General features: G+C 52.5%; 1 protein-coding gene across 9 annotated transcripts in view; it reads left to right on the top strand.

The window, feature by feature from the left end:
- The window catches only part of CCDC33 (coiled-coil domain containing 33), a 113,987-nt gene that overhangs the window by 46,699 nt on the left and 48,542 nt on the right, over positions 1-18,746 (top strand). For 8 of the 9 annotated variants that reach the window (XR_008299039.1, XR_008299038.1, XR_008299040.1 and 5 more), the window contains 5 exons: positions 3,119-3,210; positions 4,059-4,179; positions 10,074-10,203; positions 10,828-10,961; positions 11,913-11,984. Coding sequence is in view for 5 of the 9 variants with exons in the window: in XM_053223729.1 (XP_053079704.1) it covers positions 3,119-3,210; positions 4,059-4,179; positions 10,074-10,203; positions 10,828-10,961; positions 11,913-11,984 (549 nt within the window). In the remaining 4 variants the exon portion in view is untranslated. The remainder of the gene's footprint in view (positions 1-3,118; positions 3,211-4,058; positions 4,180-10,073; positions 10,204-10,827; positions 10,962-11,912; positions 11,985-18,746) is intronic. The other variant, XM_053223730.1, reaches the window with a different exon arrangement.

Below are 18,746 nucleotides of genomic sequence, written 5' to 3'. Positions count from 1 at the left end.
GTCTGACTTTGTGGGGTGGGGAGGGGTGTCTGGGGAAGAAATTAAGAAGGAAGAATGCAACAAGGCCTTCCAAGAATAGCCAAAGTACTTTGTGAAGAACCCACCCTGGGATGACGGGGATGATGGGTTAGGGATGGAGATGAAAATGACACCTAACCTTTTCCAGCACTTCCCAGGCATACAGTCCTGCTCTGCTCCACACATACCAAGCAGGGAGGATGGAGAAAGGGAGGCTCCCAAAGCCTTATGTCTGTTTGAATCTCATGGGGGGTGGGGAGGAAAAGACCCCCCACCTTGGCCCACATTCCCTTCCTGTTTCTCTCCTTTTCTGTCCAACTTGGAGTAGGGACCCCTGACCCACAACCCCCAAAATTTTAGGGCCTCCCCCTCTTCTTTGAGTCCTATTTCTGAAGAGGTTTGGCTGGCCTTCCAATTAGGCATTCATTCATTCATTCATTCATTCATTCAATAACTGCTTACGGAGCCTCCTCCAGGCTTGGCTCAGCTTAGACCTAGCTGGCACACATGATGCCCCAACCTTCTATTTCTCAGCTTTTCAGCAGCTTCAGAAAGATGGGCAATGCTCTGGAAAGATGTCCAGGGACCTATCCCCCCTCCCTTTCCCCTACAGCCTTCAAACTTCCCAGAGATGACAGACTTAAGTAGTGTTGGCCTGAGTATGAGAGGGGGATCCGAGAAGGCCCAAGCTCTGGGCTTCCCCTGCCCCAACGTGGCTGATCTGACCCACCCCACGACACTATAAGCCTGGCAGAACAAAAGTATTCTTTAGTCCCATTTCACAGCTGGGGACACCGAGACTTGGAGAGTCTGGTATGGAAGTCCAGAGCTCCTGACTCACATCTCTGCTTCCCCACAGCCACCTTGCATGCCAGTGTATATCAGACCTGTAGGCTCCCCCTGTTCTAATCTCCCTCCCTTTTCCATCATGTTCTTTCCTGGGATCTGCCAGCAGTACACACACACACACACACACACACACACACACACACACACACACAGAATAAGGAAGAGTGGTAACAGCTTGGCCTTGCTGTTCCCAGGCCCCACCCCACAGGGAGAAGACCGTACCTTTAAAGACCTGGCAGAACCCTTGCCTGTGGGAGTGGGGGGTTCCCACTGAGGATCTGCCCCACTCCCACCCCAGCCTCCAGACTTACCTGGGAGAGTCTCAAGCACCCCACCTACTCCGTGGCCCCAGCGCAGATAGATGCCCCCCTTCCAGTCCTGATAGCAGACTGGAGAGCACAGTGGGAAGAGAAATTGCTTCTTTTACTCACTGGCTGTCATGAGCATGTGCACCTGGGCAGCTCTCTCATTCACACCTGAGCATATAGCACTGAACAGGTGTAAATTAGCCAGCACCCCCTACCTCTCAGAGGCCTGCTCTCGGCCGCTACACCTGTTAGAGTCCCTGTGTGCACGAGGGCTGACACCTCTGCAGTGGACTCGCTCAGCCCAGACTCCCACCCCCACCTGAAGTTTGAAATGCCCGCATCAGATTCAGTCCTTTGAATGTGGGGAAGGGATTCAGTCTCCAGGGGCCCCAGTGAGCACTGAAAGGCCCTGAGCACTATCTTAAGGCCTTATCAGCTCACAGCTGTGTGGAGTTGCTAGCCACCTGCTAAGATGGGTCCTGGCACAGAGTCCTAGGAGAGAGTGCCCAGGGAGGAGGAAAGAGGATCCAGAACAAGCCCTTACTCTCAGGCACTCTCCTCCCATTGAAGGTCAGAACTGGGAGGACCAGAGACAGTCTAGTCCAACCCCTCAGGGTATGAGCTGGGATACTAAGGTCCGGCATGGAGCAGGGACTCGCCATGGTGACATAGTGACTCAGCTGTTGTGAGTGGGCCCTCAGCTGTGTTCACAGCCCCTTCTTTTTCCTGCTCTTCTTCCCATGTAATTAGGGCCCCCATCCACCTTCCAAGACCAGCTCAAGCCCAGCCCTCCCACCCTGCTGAGGTCACTTCCTGGCTCCTGCCCTGCCCTCCCAGGTCTCAGTGATTCTGTTTCTCTCGTGCTCAGAAACACAATCAGCCTCTCCCTCCCCATCCTCTACTTTTCTCCTTCCTAAATGGTGCTCATTTATTCCCCAAACACATACTGGGCTCCTACTCTGTATCACATGCATTTGCTAACAGCTGGCTATACAGCAGTGAATGAGGTAGACATGATCCCTGCCTCTGTGGAGACTAGGTTCTAGTCAAATGGACACAATGTGAGCAAGAAAGAATTAGAACAAACACAGGCTATGATGAGTGCTAGAGAAGAGACAATCCAGGGGCTAAGAGAATGGGGTGGACTACTTTAGTAAGGTCACAGAAGGCCTCCAGAAGGTGGTGACATTTAAGCTCTAAAGGAAGAGAAGGAGTCAGCCACTGAGTCACTGGGGGTGTTGGTGGGGAATCTAGGCAGAGGGATCAGCGTATGCAAAGACTCCGAGGCAGAAACAAGTGAGTATGCTGGAGGTGTGAGACAAAAGAGGCTAGAGCCAAGGACTGAGGGATTGGTGGAAATGTGGGCTGAGGGCAGACAGGCCACACATGCAGGCCTTGACCATGATGGTTAAAATTATAGAATTCATTCTAAGGGCAGTGGAGGAGGGTCATCTCTGGGTCTCAAGCAGGAGAAATAACATGATCCCATTTATTTTTACAAAAGTGGTTTTTGCCATCATGTGTCAAATTGCCTGAGAAAGGGGATGGATTGGGGGCCAGAATAGAAGCAGAGGCCACTGATGGGGGTCAGAGAAGTAGAAGAAGCCACAGGAATCACAGCTGGGGGGAGTTGGGGTGAGGACTGAGGGGCTAGTGGGAACCCATTTGGTGGGTAAGGGGTGAGGGCCAGTAGCCAGATCAGGAATTGCTTGGGTTGGCAATAGAGGTATAGGGGGGACAGAATCTGTGTCTTCTCCCCCTGCCTTCCCAATGCCTAGCCCAGCGTCTGAAGGAGAGTAGCCTTGAGCAGAGAACCAAATGAGGCAGATGGAGGCAAAGATGATCTCATTACTGGGGAGAAAGATGGTAGATGGGTTGGCCTTGTTTCTGAGAGGGCCCTAGGCCACCCAAGGCTCACTTGCCTCCTCTCCTCACTTCCCCAGGTCTTTCTCCGGGGAATCAACGAGGCCCTGGTCAACAACTCTGACCCCATGGTGGTCATTGCCAGGGTGGTTCCCAACTACCGTGATTTTAAGTGAGTGGGGCCCACACTCACTTAAGGAGGGTGGGGAGGGCAGAGGACAGAGGAGGGGAAAGGCTATCATTGCCACATGATTCCAGGAGGCCTAGAAACCTACCCTCCCCAAGGCCCTTTAAACCTTCCCACTGGGTCTGAGGACCCAGGAAGGTGCTCTCAGCCCCTGGAGAGGGGTGGCTCAGAACTCTCTGGAGAGCAGGCTGCAGGGCAGGCCAACATGTGGAGGAGGAGAGGAGGTCCTCAGCCCCTCCCAACCTGATGCGGTGGGTATGGGATGGGGAGGCAGAGCTGTCTGCCTCTGTCACTGCCTCTGGTGGCCCAACAAGACTCAGCCAAACCATCTGTTGAGTTCTGATGACCTGTGAACACCCCTTGCTTGTTGGAGAAATGAAGATGACTGATTCACTCATTCCCAGCCCTCCTAAAGAGCTCAGCACATGCACACACCCTGAATCCTGCCCTTACAGCCTCCGTGCTCCCCACCTTAAGCCTAAACCTTGGGGGTGGGTCACTCTGACAAGGACTTCCAAAGGTGAGGCATTTTAAAGATGGGCCAGCTGAGGCATTGAGATGTGGCCAAGGCCACAGTAAGCCATGGGGAAAGGAACCTGGGAGTTGCAGCCTATCTCCTGACCAAGATGAGTTTTCCCAAGGCTTGGGCCAGCAATCAGGAGGACCATCCATCCCCTGTCCTGGTGTCCAAGCCACTGCAGCCTCCTCCTCTCTCACATCAGTCCAGAGTCCGTCCAAGCGGGACTCCATGGCTTCCAGGCTTGGGCAGATAGTCAAGAGTACTGGGCATCTGTAGCACTCATGGGCTGACCCCTGTCTCCTTGCCTCCCCAGGGTCAATCAAATGAAGCAGGACCCAGCCTTCGTGGGGCTGCCCATCACCCCACTCCCCTTCCCAATCCCGTCTCTTCTGCACTTGGATGTTCCTCAGGTCAGCCAGAACGGGTGTCCTCAGGTATGGCTCCTTCCCCCACACACCCTGTCACTGGCTCAGACCTCTAGTGTCTCACCCACGTGTCCATTCATTCATTCCTTCAGTCAGCGATTCCCTTGACTATTAAGGAGTTTATTGAACCCAGCCATGTACCCAGAGCCATGCCTGTCTATGCTGGGGAGGAGCTGCCCTCGGGGCACTCTTTGTCCACAGAAGATAGGCATCACACATAGGAAAAGGTCAAACATCAACACAAGATAATATGTAATCTAATAAGAAACCAGGAGGGACTGTCAGAGCTGTAAAAATCAGAGAAGACACAAACGGACAAATATTATCTGATGCCACTTATATGAGGTTCCTAGAGTAGGCAAATTCATAGAAACAGAAAGTAGAATGGTGGTTGCCAGGGGGAACAATAGAGTATTATTGTTCAATAGGTACAGAGTTTCTATTTGGGATGATGAGAAAGTTCTGGAAATAGATAGTAGTGATGGTTATGCAACACTGTGAATTTACTTAATGCCACTGAACTGTACACCTAAAAATGGTTCAAATGGGACGGTTTATTTGTGTATATTTCACCACAATAAAAAAAAATTTTTTTTAATTGGAGGCCATAGGGATATGAAGCCTGGGTGATTAGAGTGGGTATCCAGACACAAGGCTCTTGAGTTTTCAATAGGGGAGGGTTGTTGCAGGGTAGTAGAGAATAAGAGTGCGAGAATAGGGATGGGACACACAGGGCATGAAGCACATCATGTCTGGAGAGGAGGGTAGTGTATTTGAATATGTTGGGGAGGGATGTGCAGACTGTGGCTGGGCTCCATGCAATGGCCAGTTCAGTCTCTTCCCATAGTCTCTACTTCAGCGGGAGCTTGCCCCACATGGTGATCCCCACATTCCTGGGCCTTGAAGAAGACCGGGGTGCCTGGGAAGTCCTTCCTGTTGTCTGCCCACCACAGTTCATGTCTGGCAGGGCAAATACAAAATGAGGTACCCCTTTGGAGCCCCAGCCTTCATTTAAAGGCAAGGACATTTGAAGGCTCAGACACAGGCAAGAGTGATGGTGTCAGGGAGGGATGGGATGAAGGGGGACCCTGGGGACAGAGGCTTCAAACCCAAACCAATCCTCGGCCTGATTTCCCCAGAGTCATCTCACACATGGCCCTGCATTTGCCCAGAAAATTATGAACCAATCAGCAGGCGGTCCCAAGGGGCAGGAAGCACTGGCTGCTTTAATGAGGGAGCCCCCTCCCATCCCTGGACCCTCTCTGGCTGCCTTTGCTAATGAATCTTTGTGGGGGGGGGGGAGGTGCCCCTAGCTCCAAAGACTTGCCTCCTGTGCCCCATGCATGTGTGGGACTCAAGGCCAGGGTTCCAGTAATGGCAGGACACTTGTTCACTAGGCAACATGGTAGTTGGGTCAGGTTGAGAACTCACAGAGGTGCCCACGTACCAGCAGTGAGAGGACAGGGACAGGCCTCTGTGGTACAAGGTGGGGGTGGGCAGAGCCCTACCTCAAAGGGGCACCAGTCAGCAGCTTATACACACCCCTGCCGCAGCCCCTTTCTGAGTTGAGAGGTGGTGGTTGGACCAGGTAATTTCTAGGACCTGCCTCTCTGACATCTTCAGTTGCTGTGACTTCCCACCAGCTGCCCACCAAGCCAAAGCACCATGGGCAGAGATTTGAGAGCCTGGCACACCTGAGTTCGACCCCCACCCCCACCCCACTCTGTGACTTACCAGCTGCATGAGCTCAATTTCTCCAATTCCAGATTCCTACCTTTACTGGGCTGTTAGGAGAGATTAAAGGAGTAACCTGTGCACGGCGCCCAAGCCCAGGGTGGAAGGAAGCTCAGTGGACCCCATCCCTTTCAGAGCTGCCCCTCCTAGTGTCCAGTGCCTCCTGAGGCCAGCCTGGCCATTGCCCTTGTTACATTTGGCTACAAGTAACAGAAACCTCATGGATTTAAGCTCTAAGGATATTTATTGTTACAATTGTCAAGGGGTCCCCATGTAGGATGCTGCCAGAATTGGTTGATGCACCATCTTAGCAATGTCCTCAGGACTCAGGAGCTCAGGGACTCACCATCCCTGGATTGCCATCTTCAGGTGGCTAACAGCTCATGGAGGCAAAATACTCGGGGTACCCCAGACATGACCAAGACCGGAGAAAGAAGGAGCCTCCTCTCCTTCTCACCTGTGGCTTTTAAGTAGCGTTGGAAACCTCCCACCCGCAGCCCCTCCGCAGACCTCCTTTCTTGTCTCATTGGCCAGAATTGGGTCACATGCACTTCTCTCACAGCCAATCACTGAGGAGGGGTGTGGCATCATCGCCTTGCTGTAGCCGAAGTGCACAGGTGAGGTGCAGGGTGGCCGCCTGGACCAAAGCAGTTTCTGTTGCCTAGGAGGGAGGAAGGGGAATGGTTGAGGGGTAGGCAGCTCTTAGAGTCTGCTTCACCCCTCTAGGAGCCTGGTGATGACGGCAAAACTGGTGAGTGAAGAGATAGGTGGGCCCGTAGGGCTGACCTGACTCTACCAGAGGGACACGAAATAGGGTGGGACTTAGGAATTACTCCTCCCCTGCACCCCGCACCTTTGGGGTAGGGCCATTGGCCAGCAGGCTGCTCCTGTCATCTCCTCCTGTCTCAGCTCCCATGGACAGTCGGTACCCAAGCTCTCATGGGGCCCCTTTCCAACCCGCAGACCTTGCCCTAGTGCTGGCCGCGTCTTCTCTTGGCGTGACCCACCGCAGCAGCCTCCACTTGGGCCCATCTCATTCAGCGTGTGAGAAGCAGCCAGGGCAATGCCTCCCCCAGATTGAGGCTTTTCCCCTGGATCCCTGACTCCTTCACTAACAGGACAAAGCCCTCGCTGGCCACCAGGTACACAAGGCCTCGTCCCCTACAGCCTCCTGTTTCACTGTTCCAACCCGCACAGGCTTTCTGTAGTCACTCTGGATGCCCAGCTCTTCTCCACGTTCGTGCTGTCCTCTCTGGCCACCCAACTCTGCTGCGCTCAGCCTAGAATGGTCTTCCTCCCTCAGATCCTCCTTTACCCCATTCAGAAGTCATCACTTTCTCCTCTGACATCCCAGCTTCCAGAACTCACAACTTGCTTAGGCCTCTGCATAGATCATAGGAGTGTGTGTGTGTGTGTGTGTGTGTGTCCTATCACCTAGGAAGACGGTGAACTCCAGAGCGGACAGGGTCTGACTCTAGGTCGCCTGTAGGCCCTGAGCACCCCTGAGGTATAGAGCATGCAGGAGCCCCCAGTCAGCATTTGCTGAGTTCAACTGAACTTTCACCTCGATATCAAAGTATCCATTATCTCCTTCAGCCTTCACAACAGTCTTCCAAGGCATAGAGCATAAGACAGTTCCCAGTGGACAGTGACAGCTCTGTTCCAGTGAGGGGAAGGGACTTCTGGAGGTCTTGCAGCAAGGTTGAGGCAGACCTGCACCCAGAGCTAAGGCGTCCTGGCTCCCTTGAGGCCCTCCAGCATCAGCCACTGTCAACTACTCTTTCTGGAATGGGCAGAGCAGACAGTGGCAGGTGTGGGTGTGGATGTGGTGGGCCCAGGGGGAATGGAAGGAGGGCCCATGGGCCCATGTAATGAAGGCTCTGTCCCTAGGGAAGGCAGGTCTGCCTCAGTGGCAAGGGGTTAATGGCTTTGCTGAAGATTACAGCCGAGGGTTAATCACATCCCTTAATTCCACAGCCTGCCATGGCCTTTCCCATTAGCATGTGGTCAATGGCTTCCCCACCCCATGCCCTGCCCACTCCATACGTGCATGTGCATGCACACACACACGCATGCTACTGACACCTTCACCAGGGCCTTGGCATCAGACTGTGAATGTGATTAATCCTTGATTCCTTGCCCCTCCCCCTCACTCCGTTCATACACAGGAGAAGCTGGACCCTGTCTCCCCAGTTGTGGGTCTGAAGGGATCTTTCCTGGAGGACTCATCCTGGGAAACCATTCAGGGAAAGAACTGTTCTTACTGAGCAGTCAGACACTATTTCTTCCTTAGTAGGTTCCATTTAGACACATTAGTAGGCCCCAGAGAGGACAGCTAGCATCCATTAAATACCCCTCTTCCCCACCCCCCACCGCCGGGTGGGAAGCAGGGGTGGAGGCAGCAGGGGACTGAGTCACAGGTCCTTCTTGAGTGTCCCAGGGCCTGGCAGATGATCCAGGCTATGGGGAAGGCCCTCTGGCACTCAAGAGAACAGCGTGGCTCTGGGATGGGCATGGTTTGGGGATCAATCCTGAAAGACCACTCCCAAGCCCCACAGAGCCTGAAAGCAGCTTCTCTAGCCTGGCCCCAGGGCCAAGTGGCTGTCCCCAAGCTCCCTCCAGAGCCTGTTCTCAGGAACACTCCCATCGCCCCAGTCACTGCCCCTGTGTTCAGGACCCCTAGCCCCAAAGTGACTGCAGCTCATGTCTCCAGGGGCAGGGGCCAAGGCAGACACAGCTGAGCCTCAGGCCGGGCCTCAAAGAACCAGAGCAGGCACATTAGTGTGACAGGCATCAGGGCCCTGCCACCACGGGGGGAGTGGACCCACACTGATATTTCGAGATCCTGCATCAATAACTCCCGGAGCCAGCAGTGCATTTGTGCTGACCTTTCTGAGCACTGACTGATTCCCGCAGGGGAGCAGGAGGTGGGAGCGGCCGCCACTGTTGCTGACAGCCCCTGGCTGGGGACAGAGGCAAGGCAGCCTGCCGGGGGTCCGCACCAATGACCCCAGCCCCTCCCTGTGTTGGGACCATGCAGGGCTGCCTGCTGGGTGTTCCAGGCTGATGCCCCTGTGTTCCATTCCCCACTCCCCATTTTCTAGCCTTTGCAGATGCCAGGACTCCTCTACCTGGAGTCCCTCCTCATTCCAGGTGTCGTCCACCCTTGCCACGCTTGCTGCCACACGGACCTTTTTCTTGGGCTGTTTTCCCAGCCAGAAGCCCCTCCTCCTTCCCTTCACCCTGCCATATTTTACTTCAGAGCCTTCCTCTGGTCCTTCGTCCCGCAAGACAACTCTGCTGACCACCTTCAGGAATGTCTCATCTAGCCCCTTATTCTGCGGCCATAGTCAATGCTGTCTTGTCTCATTGTTTAAATAGTACTCGTGTGTGCTCCAGCTGCGGACTTAGTATGCTATCAAGTCCCCCAGATGCCCGTTGGCATGCCCTGCAGACACACCAAGGCTCAGGCATCTGCAGACCTGCCGTAGCGTCTGCAAAGGCCTGGGGAACCTGTGTGGGCCAGAGAGGGACTGGTGACAAGGGTAGAGGCCATGTCTAATTTGGCATCTCTGATACCACCACAGCCCTGGGTGTGAATACTAGTGCGACTTTTCAGGAAACTAGTTTACCAGCGATCAAACGCCTTAAACGGCACATCCTTTAACTCAGGGTCTCCATTTTGGGCACTCAGGAGATAATTTGAGATACAGAGATACATGTCAAAGAATATTCAATGCAGTGAGAGTCTAGGAAAACATGGGAAGGGAGAAGCCAGGGTGCTTGGACATGAGAAAATGTCCTGCAGCTATGAAAATCATGGATAACAGGGTTACCTGTGACTCTGGATATGCTCAGGTTTTCATGGTGAATGAAAAACATAAGATGTTAGGATGGCAATTATATACAAAATAGGCTTCAGGAAAAAAACTAGAAAGAAATGCACAGGCTTAGGATAGTTGTCTTTAGTGTGTAGGAATTTAGCGTTTTTCTTTTTAATCTTTTTATTCTTCTGTATTTTCCAAAATTCATGCCTTACACGTATGCTGCTTTGGTAATTGGGACAAACGTTTGTGACATATATAGACACACATAGATGAGTATATCTGGACATCCTTCATTTGGGAGAAGCTGTGGGCTCACCACCCACTCCCACTGCCTCCTTTCAGCTGTCCAAGCCTGGGGGACCCCCGGAGCTGCCCTCATGGAATCAGTCCTTCCTCTTCCAAGGCCGAGACGGAGCCACCAACTTCTCGGAAGACACAGCCCTGGTGCTGGAGTTCTACCCCTCGACTTCCAGTGAGTGCGCTTGCCAGGCCAGGGCAGCCGTGCATCAGGACATATGATGAAGGGGTGCTCAGACCACCTGCCTCTGCCCCCTGCAGGGATGGGTTAAGGGGACCCAGTTCCTAGTGCACGCAGACAGGTAGAGGAGCACGTGGCAGCCTTCCTTGTCCATGTTCCATGGCACGGGCCAGGATACATGGGTCCTATTCCTGTATTAGATCCATGCATTTTTATTGAACCCCTGTCCCCTCCCCATGTACCTGTCAGCGAGGAGGGAGGGATCCCCCAGGGCTCACAGACGAGAAACAATTCAGAGATCAGATGATCCAAGCCTGAGTTCCACCTTCAGAGAGTAAAGCCCCCAAGGGCAGAGACAAGGGAGATCCATGTACACACCCCGAAACCCAGAATACGTTTGGAGTTTGGCCTGGAACTCAGGAAGCCCTAAAGAGCAGAGGAGGAGGATCCTTGTGCAGGGCAAGGCCAGGAGACAGGAAAGAGGCTGGCAGTGAGGGATGGGAGAACTAGATGTCGGGTACCAACAGATCGGGCACCTGGTGGGGCCTCAGATGCTGGGATCCGAGGAGCCTGGGGTGGGGGCTCTGGTGGGAGTCCCAGCTGGTCCTCCCTCTACAGTGAAAGGCAGTGAGCCATGGACCCTCAGCAAGCCCCTGGGCATCTCCGTGTTGCCGCTAAAGAACCGTTTGTACCGCAAGATGCTGACAGGGAAAGGTCTGAATGGGCTGCACATGGAGAGGCTCCCCATCACGGTGAGTCCCCAACCCTGGACGGAGCTCATGATGGGTGGCCTGCTCCCACCCCTCTGCACCCTGCTCCACCTTGCCACACTAGCACAAGTGAATCTGGCTTCTCCAGCAGCTTCCACCAGGGCCCCTACCAGGGAAGCCAACCACTGTCATGTGTAAGGAGCTCCCCTGAGCTCCTGCCCCAGCAACACGAGCAGAAGTACAGGGAGCCCCCATGGGATGGTGGCAAGAGCTCAATCCTTTAACCAGCCAGACCTGGGTTTAAATACTGACTGGCCCTAGTTCTCACTGTGCAACCTGGGGCAAGTTCCTTCGCCTTTCTGAACCTCAAAGTGCCCATCTCTAAAATGGGAACAACATGCCCATATAGGATCTCTCTGTATGACAAAAGAGCCAAGGGCCCAGGCTCTAGAGCCTGACTGTCTGGATCCAAATTCCAATTCCACCCCTTAACAGATTACATCACCATGGGAAAATTAAAGTTCCGGTGCCTCAGTTTCCTTATCTGTAAAATGGGTTCATAGTAATAGAATTTTTCTCCTAGGGTGGCTGTGAGATTTTTTTGAAGCAAAAGTATTTAGAAAGTAGAGTATTTAGAACAGAATAAATTCTCATTAAGAATTAATACACGATTACATCATTGTTTATTTCTATGCCACCTTTTCCCCTGAAATACTTCTGGCCATTCTGACATAATAGACCCCAATAAATGGGAGTTTCCCTACTCTGCCAGGAAACAGGTCTGGAAGTGCCAGTCAGGTCTACAGTGGAGTTGGGAAGCGAGGTTTGAGGCAGTGAGGGTGAGTGGAGGCAGGGACCGGCTCCCACCTCCCTCTCAGGCCCCGGGCAGAGCCCCTAGCAGGCACCTTCTTGGGCAGTCCAGAGCACTGGGCAGAGCAGAGGCAGAAGCTGTCTTGGCCAGCATGGGCTGACTGCTCCCCTCTCCTCCCCTAGGACACCAAGCTGAAAACCATAAATGGTGAGGCCCCCACAGTGGATATCTCCTTCCAGCTGCTTTCCTCTGAGGTAAGGCTGCAGCGCATGGGAAGGTCAGGGTCTGGCAGCCGTATGCCAGCTCCTGGAGCCCCACAGTTGGTTCCAACCTCCTTCACAATTGCTGGCCTTGTTCAGGGGCTGGGGCCAGGGGCTTCTGGGAGGAGGAGACAGCTGCTTTGGGTAGAAATATCTGAGGGGGATTTGAGGCTCTGGAAAACAAGATAGAAAGCTGAGATTAGGAAGAAAAGAATTGAAAGCAGAGGGCCACCCAGACTTGGGAGTCAGTCTCTAACCCAGCCCAAGCCACGCTGCGCTCATTGGGATCAAGGTTCTACCAGGGTGAAGTAGGATTTCGGCTGCTCTTGCTGCGGAACAAACTAGCACCTTAAAACGGCACCCATTTATGAGCTCACATTTCTGTGGGTAGGCAATCTGATACAGCATGGCTGAAATCAAGACGTTGGCGAGGTCACATTCCGTTCTGGAAGCTCTGGGGAAGAATGTGCTTCCGAGCTCATTTAGGTGGTCATCAGAATCCAGTTCCCTGCCGTTGTAGGACCAAAGTCCCTGTTTCCTTGCTGGCTATATCCCAAGGGGCCTCTCGGCTGCTGAAGGCCACCTGCATTCCTTCTCACAATGGGCCCCTCCATCTTTAAGCCAGCAGGCATGTCAAATCCCCCTTACACTTCTAAACTCTCTGGCTTTCTCCTTTGTCAGCAGCCAGAGAAAACCCTCTGCTTTTAAAGGGGCTCATGTGATTAGGGCAGGCCCACTCTGATAATGTCCCCATCTTAAGGTCAACTGTGCCATGTAACATAATCACAGGGGTCATAGCTCATCATAGACATGGGTCCTGGGGATTAGGGTGTGGAATCTTGAGGGCCCGTTTTTGGAATCCTGCCTGCCACAGCTGGGTTGATCCAAGTGGAAAGATACCACTGGCTGAGCCCTGCCTGATGGATGGGATCTCTTCCTCTAGTCAGCTCTCCCTGGACTCAGAGTCCAGGTTGGACCCTGGTCATCTGGCCCCAGTGCACCGGCCCCTCCTGGAATTCTTCCACTTTTTAGTCGGTAGTGCTGGGACAGGCACGAAGCCGGGATATGGGCAGTTCAGGACCATGAACCCAGGAAATACTGGCAGGAGCTGATGTCTGGGTCAGCCCACTCCTTCCAGCGTCCCATACCAGGAAAAATAGCCAGAAGCACTGGGGTAATACTTGGCCCTGTGCCTTATGCATGGAGAACAGGAATTCCATGGTGAGGGGTAAGAGGTATAGTCTGGGAATGCAGCCACCTGCAATTGTGTCCCTGCAAGACCTCTGGTGAGTACCTGGGACCTCCCATTAGCACTTCCCCTTTTGGAATGTTCTGCATTGTCTTCTAATTCCTCTAATTCCTGGTGAAAGAGAGTTTGTTAGATACAGCCAGACAGCCCTCACCAACACCAAACACCAAACCACATGTAGGACCAGGAAGGTACTGAGAGGGGAAGACACAGAAGCAGTGAAAGACCCCAGGAAAGAAGAAGGGTACTTAAAGAAAATGTCACAGATTTCCCAGATTGGAGCTCAACACTCCACAGCCTCTTCTCGGGGTCTAGAGTCTGTCAGTGGCCACTGCCTGTCCCCTCCTCACCTCGCCCTGCCTCCTGTCCCTTTGCACCTGTGTCCAGAGGACCGAAAGGAGCATCAAGTGCCCCTGGTCAGGTCACTGGGGGACCCAGGCAGGCAACAGGCAGGTGGACGGGACACTTCCCCAGTTGCCCAGGGGCTAGGCACAAAGGTCTCAGTAATGAATTATTCACTGGAGCTGTGCTAAGTGCAGAATTAATCCCTTTCCTTCCAGCTGGCGGCCTCACTAAATTATCCCTCCAAGTCATGCGGGAAAACGCTGCCGAATTCATTTAGCTGCTGAGTGTTTTGATCTGGGCCTTGTGATTTTAACTTCCCCTTCCCCCAGCCCCCCTCCCCCTGGAGGCGGGTAGAAAACCTTTCAGTAATGGATTTCCGAGAAGAAAGGAAAAGAAAGGGATCGAGATTGGGTGTGTACTAGGAAAATAGTACGAGAGGAAATTCAGATTCTGCGGCCAAGTGCTCACACACACAGTTGCACACGTGCACACTCTCTCCCACTATCACATTCAAATACCCGCATGCAGAGAACACATATACACAAACATGCACACACACACTGCTTTGCAAAGGTGCACACATTTAATGCATATGTACATGCTCACACACACATGCAACTTGACACACAGACGTTTTTCACACCCACATTGGCATACAAAGAAGCTAAATCTCTTTGTGGCTAAACTGTTTCTTGGTGAAACTATCTGTGAATTGGCCAATAACTGACTCACTTTGATTCTAGAATCTTGAACTCCAAATTTGGGGGTTGACTGCTCATGTAGTGGACCCGGCATAAGGTTCTTGCAACCATCCATTCATACTTTTATTCCGCATGTATTTGACGAAGCCTAGAATTTAGGCTGCCCTTGTGGATTGCAATGCGGAGAGGGAGGGGCCGGCAGCCATGGAGCCCATCTGCCTTGAATTCTCCCTCATCAGGCTTGAACATGGCTCTCTGCTAGAGAGCCATGAGCCCTTTTGGCATCCTTCTCCCTAAGGGGTAATGGGAGGATGTTGAGAATTGATGAACAGGTGGATGGCATTGCAGCCAAGTCCAGAGGGCCCATCCCCAACTCCATCACTCACCATCACCTTCACTCTTCTTGCCCCATTGTCCTCCGTGCAACTGCAAATGTTTATTGGACACCTGCTACGTAGCGGATACTGTCCTGGTTTTAGCGATCTTACACAGAGGACAATGAGAAAAAGGCCCTGTCCTCATAAAGCTTGCATTTTTAGAGGACAGGGAGTGTGGACCAGACAATGAGCCAGTCAGTTCATGAGCAGACATCACCTCCTCGTAAGGGGCCTGATGAAACCCAGCGAGGTGATGTAATAGCAAACACTTGACAGGTTCTGAATTCCTTCCGTCTTATTGTTCCACCTGAGATGGTGTCTGCAAATCCATGGTGGGAGGTACCTGGCCTTCACATTTGCATTCTAGCCTGTGGGACCAGAAACATTGCTTCTTCCCCCATTGAAATCAAACACAGCTCAAAGCTCCACAAGCCACTGCCTGAAGCCTGGGATCTTAGAGTCCTGTGGACACTCAGATGCAGGGGGGCTTGGGATAATGGGCCTCTTGGGGCCCCTCATCCTTGTGGCTAACAATTCCATCTGAGGGGCATATGATCAGATGTGCTACTGAAAAGCGATGCTTCAGGAGAAGTGAATATGCATGCCTTATCTGGGTACCTCCCTCCTGAGGATACATCCTCTCTCTCACAAGCCTCTTTCTCATGAGACCGGTCATCCGGGTTAATTGAGGTTTTGGTGAACACCATCTCCCCACACCCACTGCTTCCACATCACCCCTTCTCAGCGTTCTGGGGAACAAGAACATTGTGGAATTTCCAAATAGGCAGAGACCACAGAGGTGTCTCTCAGTCGCACCCCCTGGACAGGATTCTCCTTGACAACATCCACCACAGGTGGTCTTACTCATGCTCTGCCATGACAGGAAGCTCACTACCACCAGAAGCACCCTGCCCCATGGCTCAGTGGCCACAACAGATAGAACTGATCGCCCCACATTGAGCCTACCCTCTCTCTTTGCCCAGGCTCCTGGCTCCGCCACTTGGAGCTGCAGTGAAGCCCTGGCCAGCCTCCTGTACCGGTTCTGGGGACACTGGCTCATGGTCAGCCATTCAGCATGCCGGCTGGCAGACCAGCTGACAAAAACCCTGCAGTTTCTGTAAATGGCAAGATGGAGTGGTCTCCTGGTTTGGGATATTATTGTGTTTGAAGTGGTTCTGTTGGTGATGGGTTAAGCTTTTTCCCTCTGATGGGACTTCTCTACAGGCACCTGCTGCTTACAGTGATCTGCTTTAAGCTGGAGTTGTGTGTATAATACATGAATAACTACACATAGGTTCACAAAAACTAAAAAAGAATGTACACCTGCATATACACAGCAGACTTCCCTTTATTGCACATTCGGTGGGGGTTGGCCTTGGAGGTCCATTCGGCTCTAAGAATCCAGGAGCCCGTGGCTACTCCACATACACATATATGAATAACCCCTTGCTCTCCTCCATTCCCCCTCTGATGTTGGCCTCTTCTCTTTGAAGAGTGTGATCTGGTCCCTCAGGAATCTGTGCTTCTCCAGGCTAAACAGTCTGCCTCTTTTAATGAACTGGTTTCAAGATCCCACCGCAGTTTTGGTGCCCTCCAGCTTGCAGGCAACCTCTTTGAAGCGAGGCCCACACCTGACCAGGTCTCCTAGGTTGACCCGTGCGGATTGGAGCCCAGCATGCACACGATAGGTGCTCATTGTGTCAGTCCCTGCCTCCTTGCATGGAAATGTGCCTCCTGCAAGGTTTGAGTGTTTGGCAACCGTGTGCCCTCTTGAGCTGGAATATGGAATCCAGAGTCTTACCCAGGCAGAGCACCAGGGCACCAGGCAAAAATAGGGCCCCTCACACAGGTGGCTGCCTCCTTCTTAGCCCACAGCCCTGAGAGATACTGGGAGAACTTGAAATCCACAGGTTTCCTTGGATGTTAGCACAGAGTGAGTGCCTTTGTGGAGAGAAGGAGGTGGCGCCTGCTGCCACCCACTGAGGGAAGAGGCGGCTCCCACAGTCCTGTCTGACCCTCCCCCTTTGCTGTTCTCACAGGGAGAGGTGGGCAGGTCTTCAATGCCATGCATGGACTGCCCTGGTGTTTTCATTCGAATCAGTTACAAAGCTCTCTGGAGGCCAGACCAACGTGGGACAAAGGGCTGTTTGACAAATGTGGAGGGGAGCCCAGAGGACAGGCAAAATCACACTGGCTTTTGATGAATTTTTATAAATTTCTTTGAAGGCCACATATGAAAGCCCTGATCTGGTCCTCTGAGAAGCCCCAATACAAACCTACCTCCATTTCCTCACCAAACGCAGCTGCCTGGAAGGCCCAGTGTTTAGGATGACACAGGAGCCTCCTCGGCTGGTTCCATCCTCTGGAGGGTTGGTTCTGTCCCCACCCCTAAGTCCTCAGCTCTGAAAATGCTACCACATGGATGATGATGGATCCAGAGAAAAAGACCCTTTCCCCTCCACAACTTCCCAACACCCCTGCCTGTCTTTCCTTCTATCCCAGTTCCCCTACCCAAAGAGTGTACATCCTTAGATCTGGGTTTGAATCCTGGATCTTTCACTTGACCTTTCACCCTGAGTTCCACCTTCTTCATCCATAGAAGGGAGTCATGATCCCTACCAGCCAGGAATATAGTGACAATTGAATGAAGGAGCCTGTGTAAGTGCCCAGCCCAGTGTAGTTGCTGACAAACATGCTGAACTCATCAGAGATGAGGACAGGGCTCCTGGGGGAGGGGAACAATGGAGCCTTGATAATTCATCACTCGGCACCCGCCCTTCATGACAGCTGCTCCACCAGATTCACATACATAAGGACATCAGGAGGCCTTGTCAAGTGCTGAAGATAAACATCACCAGCCCCACATTTGGTTTCACAGCAATTTTTCAGGGAATGAAGAAATGGAGAAAAGACAGACAATCATCTCTCTAGAGGCCAGATTTGCTGAAGTCTCCACTACATCCTGCCTTGAGCTGGGGCTGTGGAGGAGGTGGAGAAAGTGAGAACCTGCTTCCTGGCCTGTGAGTGGGCAGGGCTGGACCAAGAGCCATACTGCAGGCTCATACCAAATGCCTCACCAACCACAGGACTCTGTAGCTTTGAGAATGTGAGCCTTTGACCCTCAGCCAGAGATGGAATGTATTGAGTCTGGATATAGGGATGGCTAAGGAAGATGGACATTTGGGCCCTCCTCTGGCCTGCTCTGCTCTCCCATGAGCCCAGTGCACAATTGGTGTATTGAAAAGGGGGGAGGGGAGAATAGAGAGAGAGAGAGAGCAAAACTTCCGGACCAAACCACTCAGAGAGTGGGGGCTGCTCTTGGATTTCTCCCCATCTCAAAGCCAGACTACCATAGCCTAGACCTCTCTTCAGCCAAACCAGATGCACCCCAGTCCACCCAAGGCCATTCAGGCATGAATTCATTAACCATTTTTTATTTGTATTTTTATTTTTGCCTCTTAGTGTTTATTTTTGAGAGAGGGGATAGTGGCAGAGAGAGAAGGAGACAGAGGACCTAAAACACTGGGTCCAGAGAGCACTGACTTCAGAGAGCCTAACACAGGGCTTGATCTCATGAACCGTGAGATCATGACCTGAGTCAAAGTGAGACACTTAACTGACTGAGCCACCCAGGCTCCCCCCTTAGCCATTTTTTAGATCCCTAATCTGTGCCAAGGAGTAAAGGACCCTGACAGATCATTATCACCCATGTTGCTAAGGGTTCTGGTTGAAGTGCATTGCATACAAAGGTCAGTGGAAGAGTCACAGAGAAGAATGGTTTGAACTCTGCCTCAGAGTGGCTTGGAAATTGGCAAAGCAAGGGTGTTTCAGGCAGAGAATCACAAGTGCAAAGCCATGGAGGCATGACAGTATCTGAAGCACATGGGACATATGGAGGCTGTTGTGGGAAGTGAGACTGGGGAGTTAGATGGGGCTTACATTGTGGAGGGCCTAGATGCCAGGATATAGAGTTTAGACTTTGCCATAAAGTGGTTCAAAGCTAAGGAAGGTCTTTGGCCAGCAGTAGGATGTGATCTGACCTATATGTTGCACAAAGTCTCTCTAGATGTAAATGAGAGACCAA

The sequence above is a fragment of the Acinonyx jubatus genome, chromosome B3 (genome assembly GCF_027475565.1).
Source record: "Acinonyx jubatus isolate Ajub_Pintada_27869175 chromosome B3, VMU_Ajub_asm_v1.0, whole genome shotgun sequence".
Classification (NCBI taxonomy): domain Eukaryota; kingdom Metazoa; phylum Chordata; class Mammalia; order Carnivora; family Felidae; genus Acinonyx; species Acinonyx jubatus.
The sequence above is the reverse complement of the archived record's forward strand: the minus strand, read 5'-3'. Positions and strand labels throughout refer to the sequence as shown.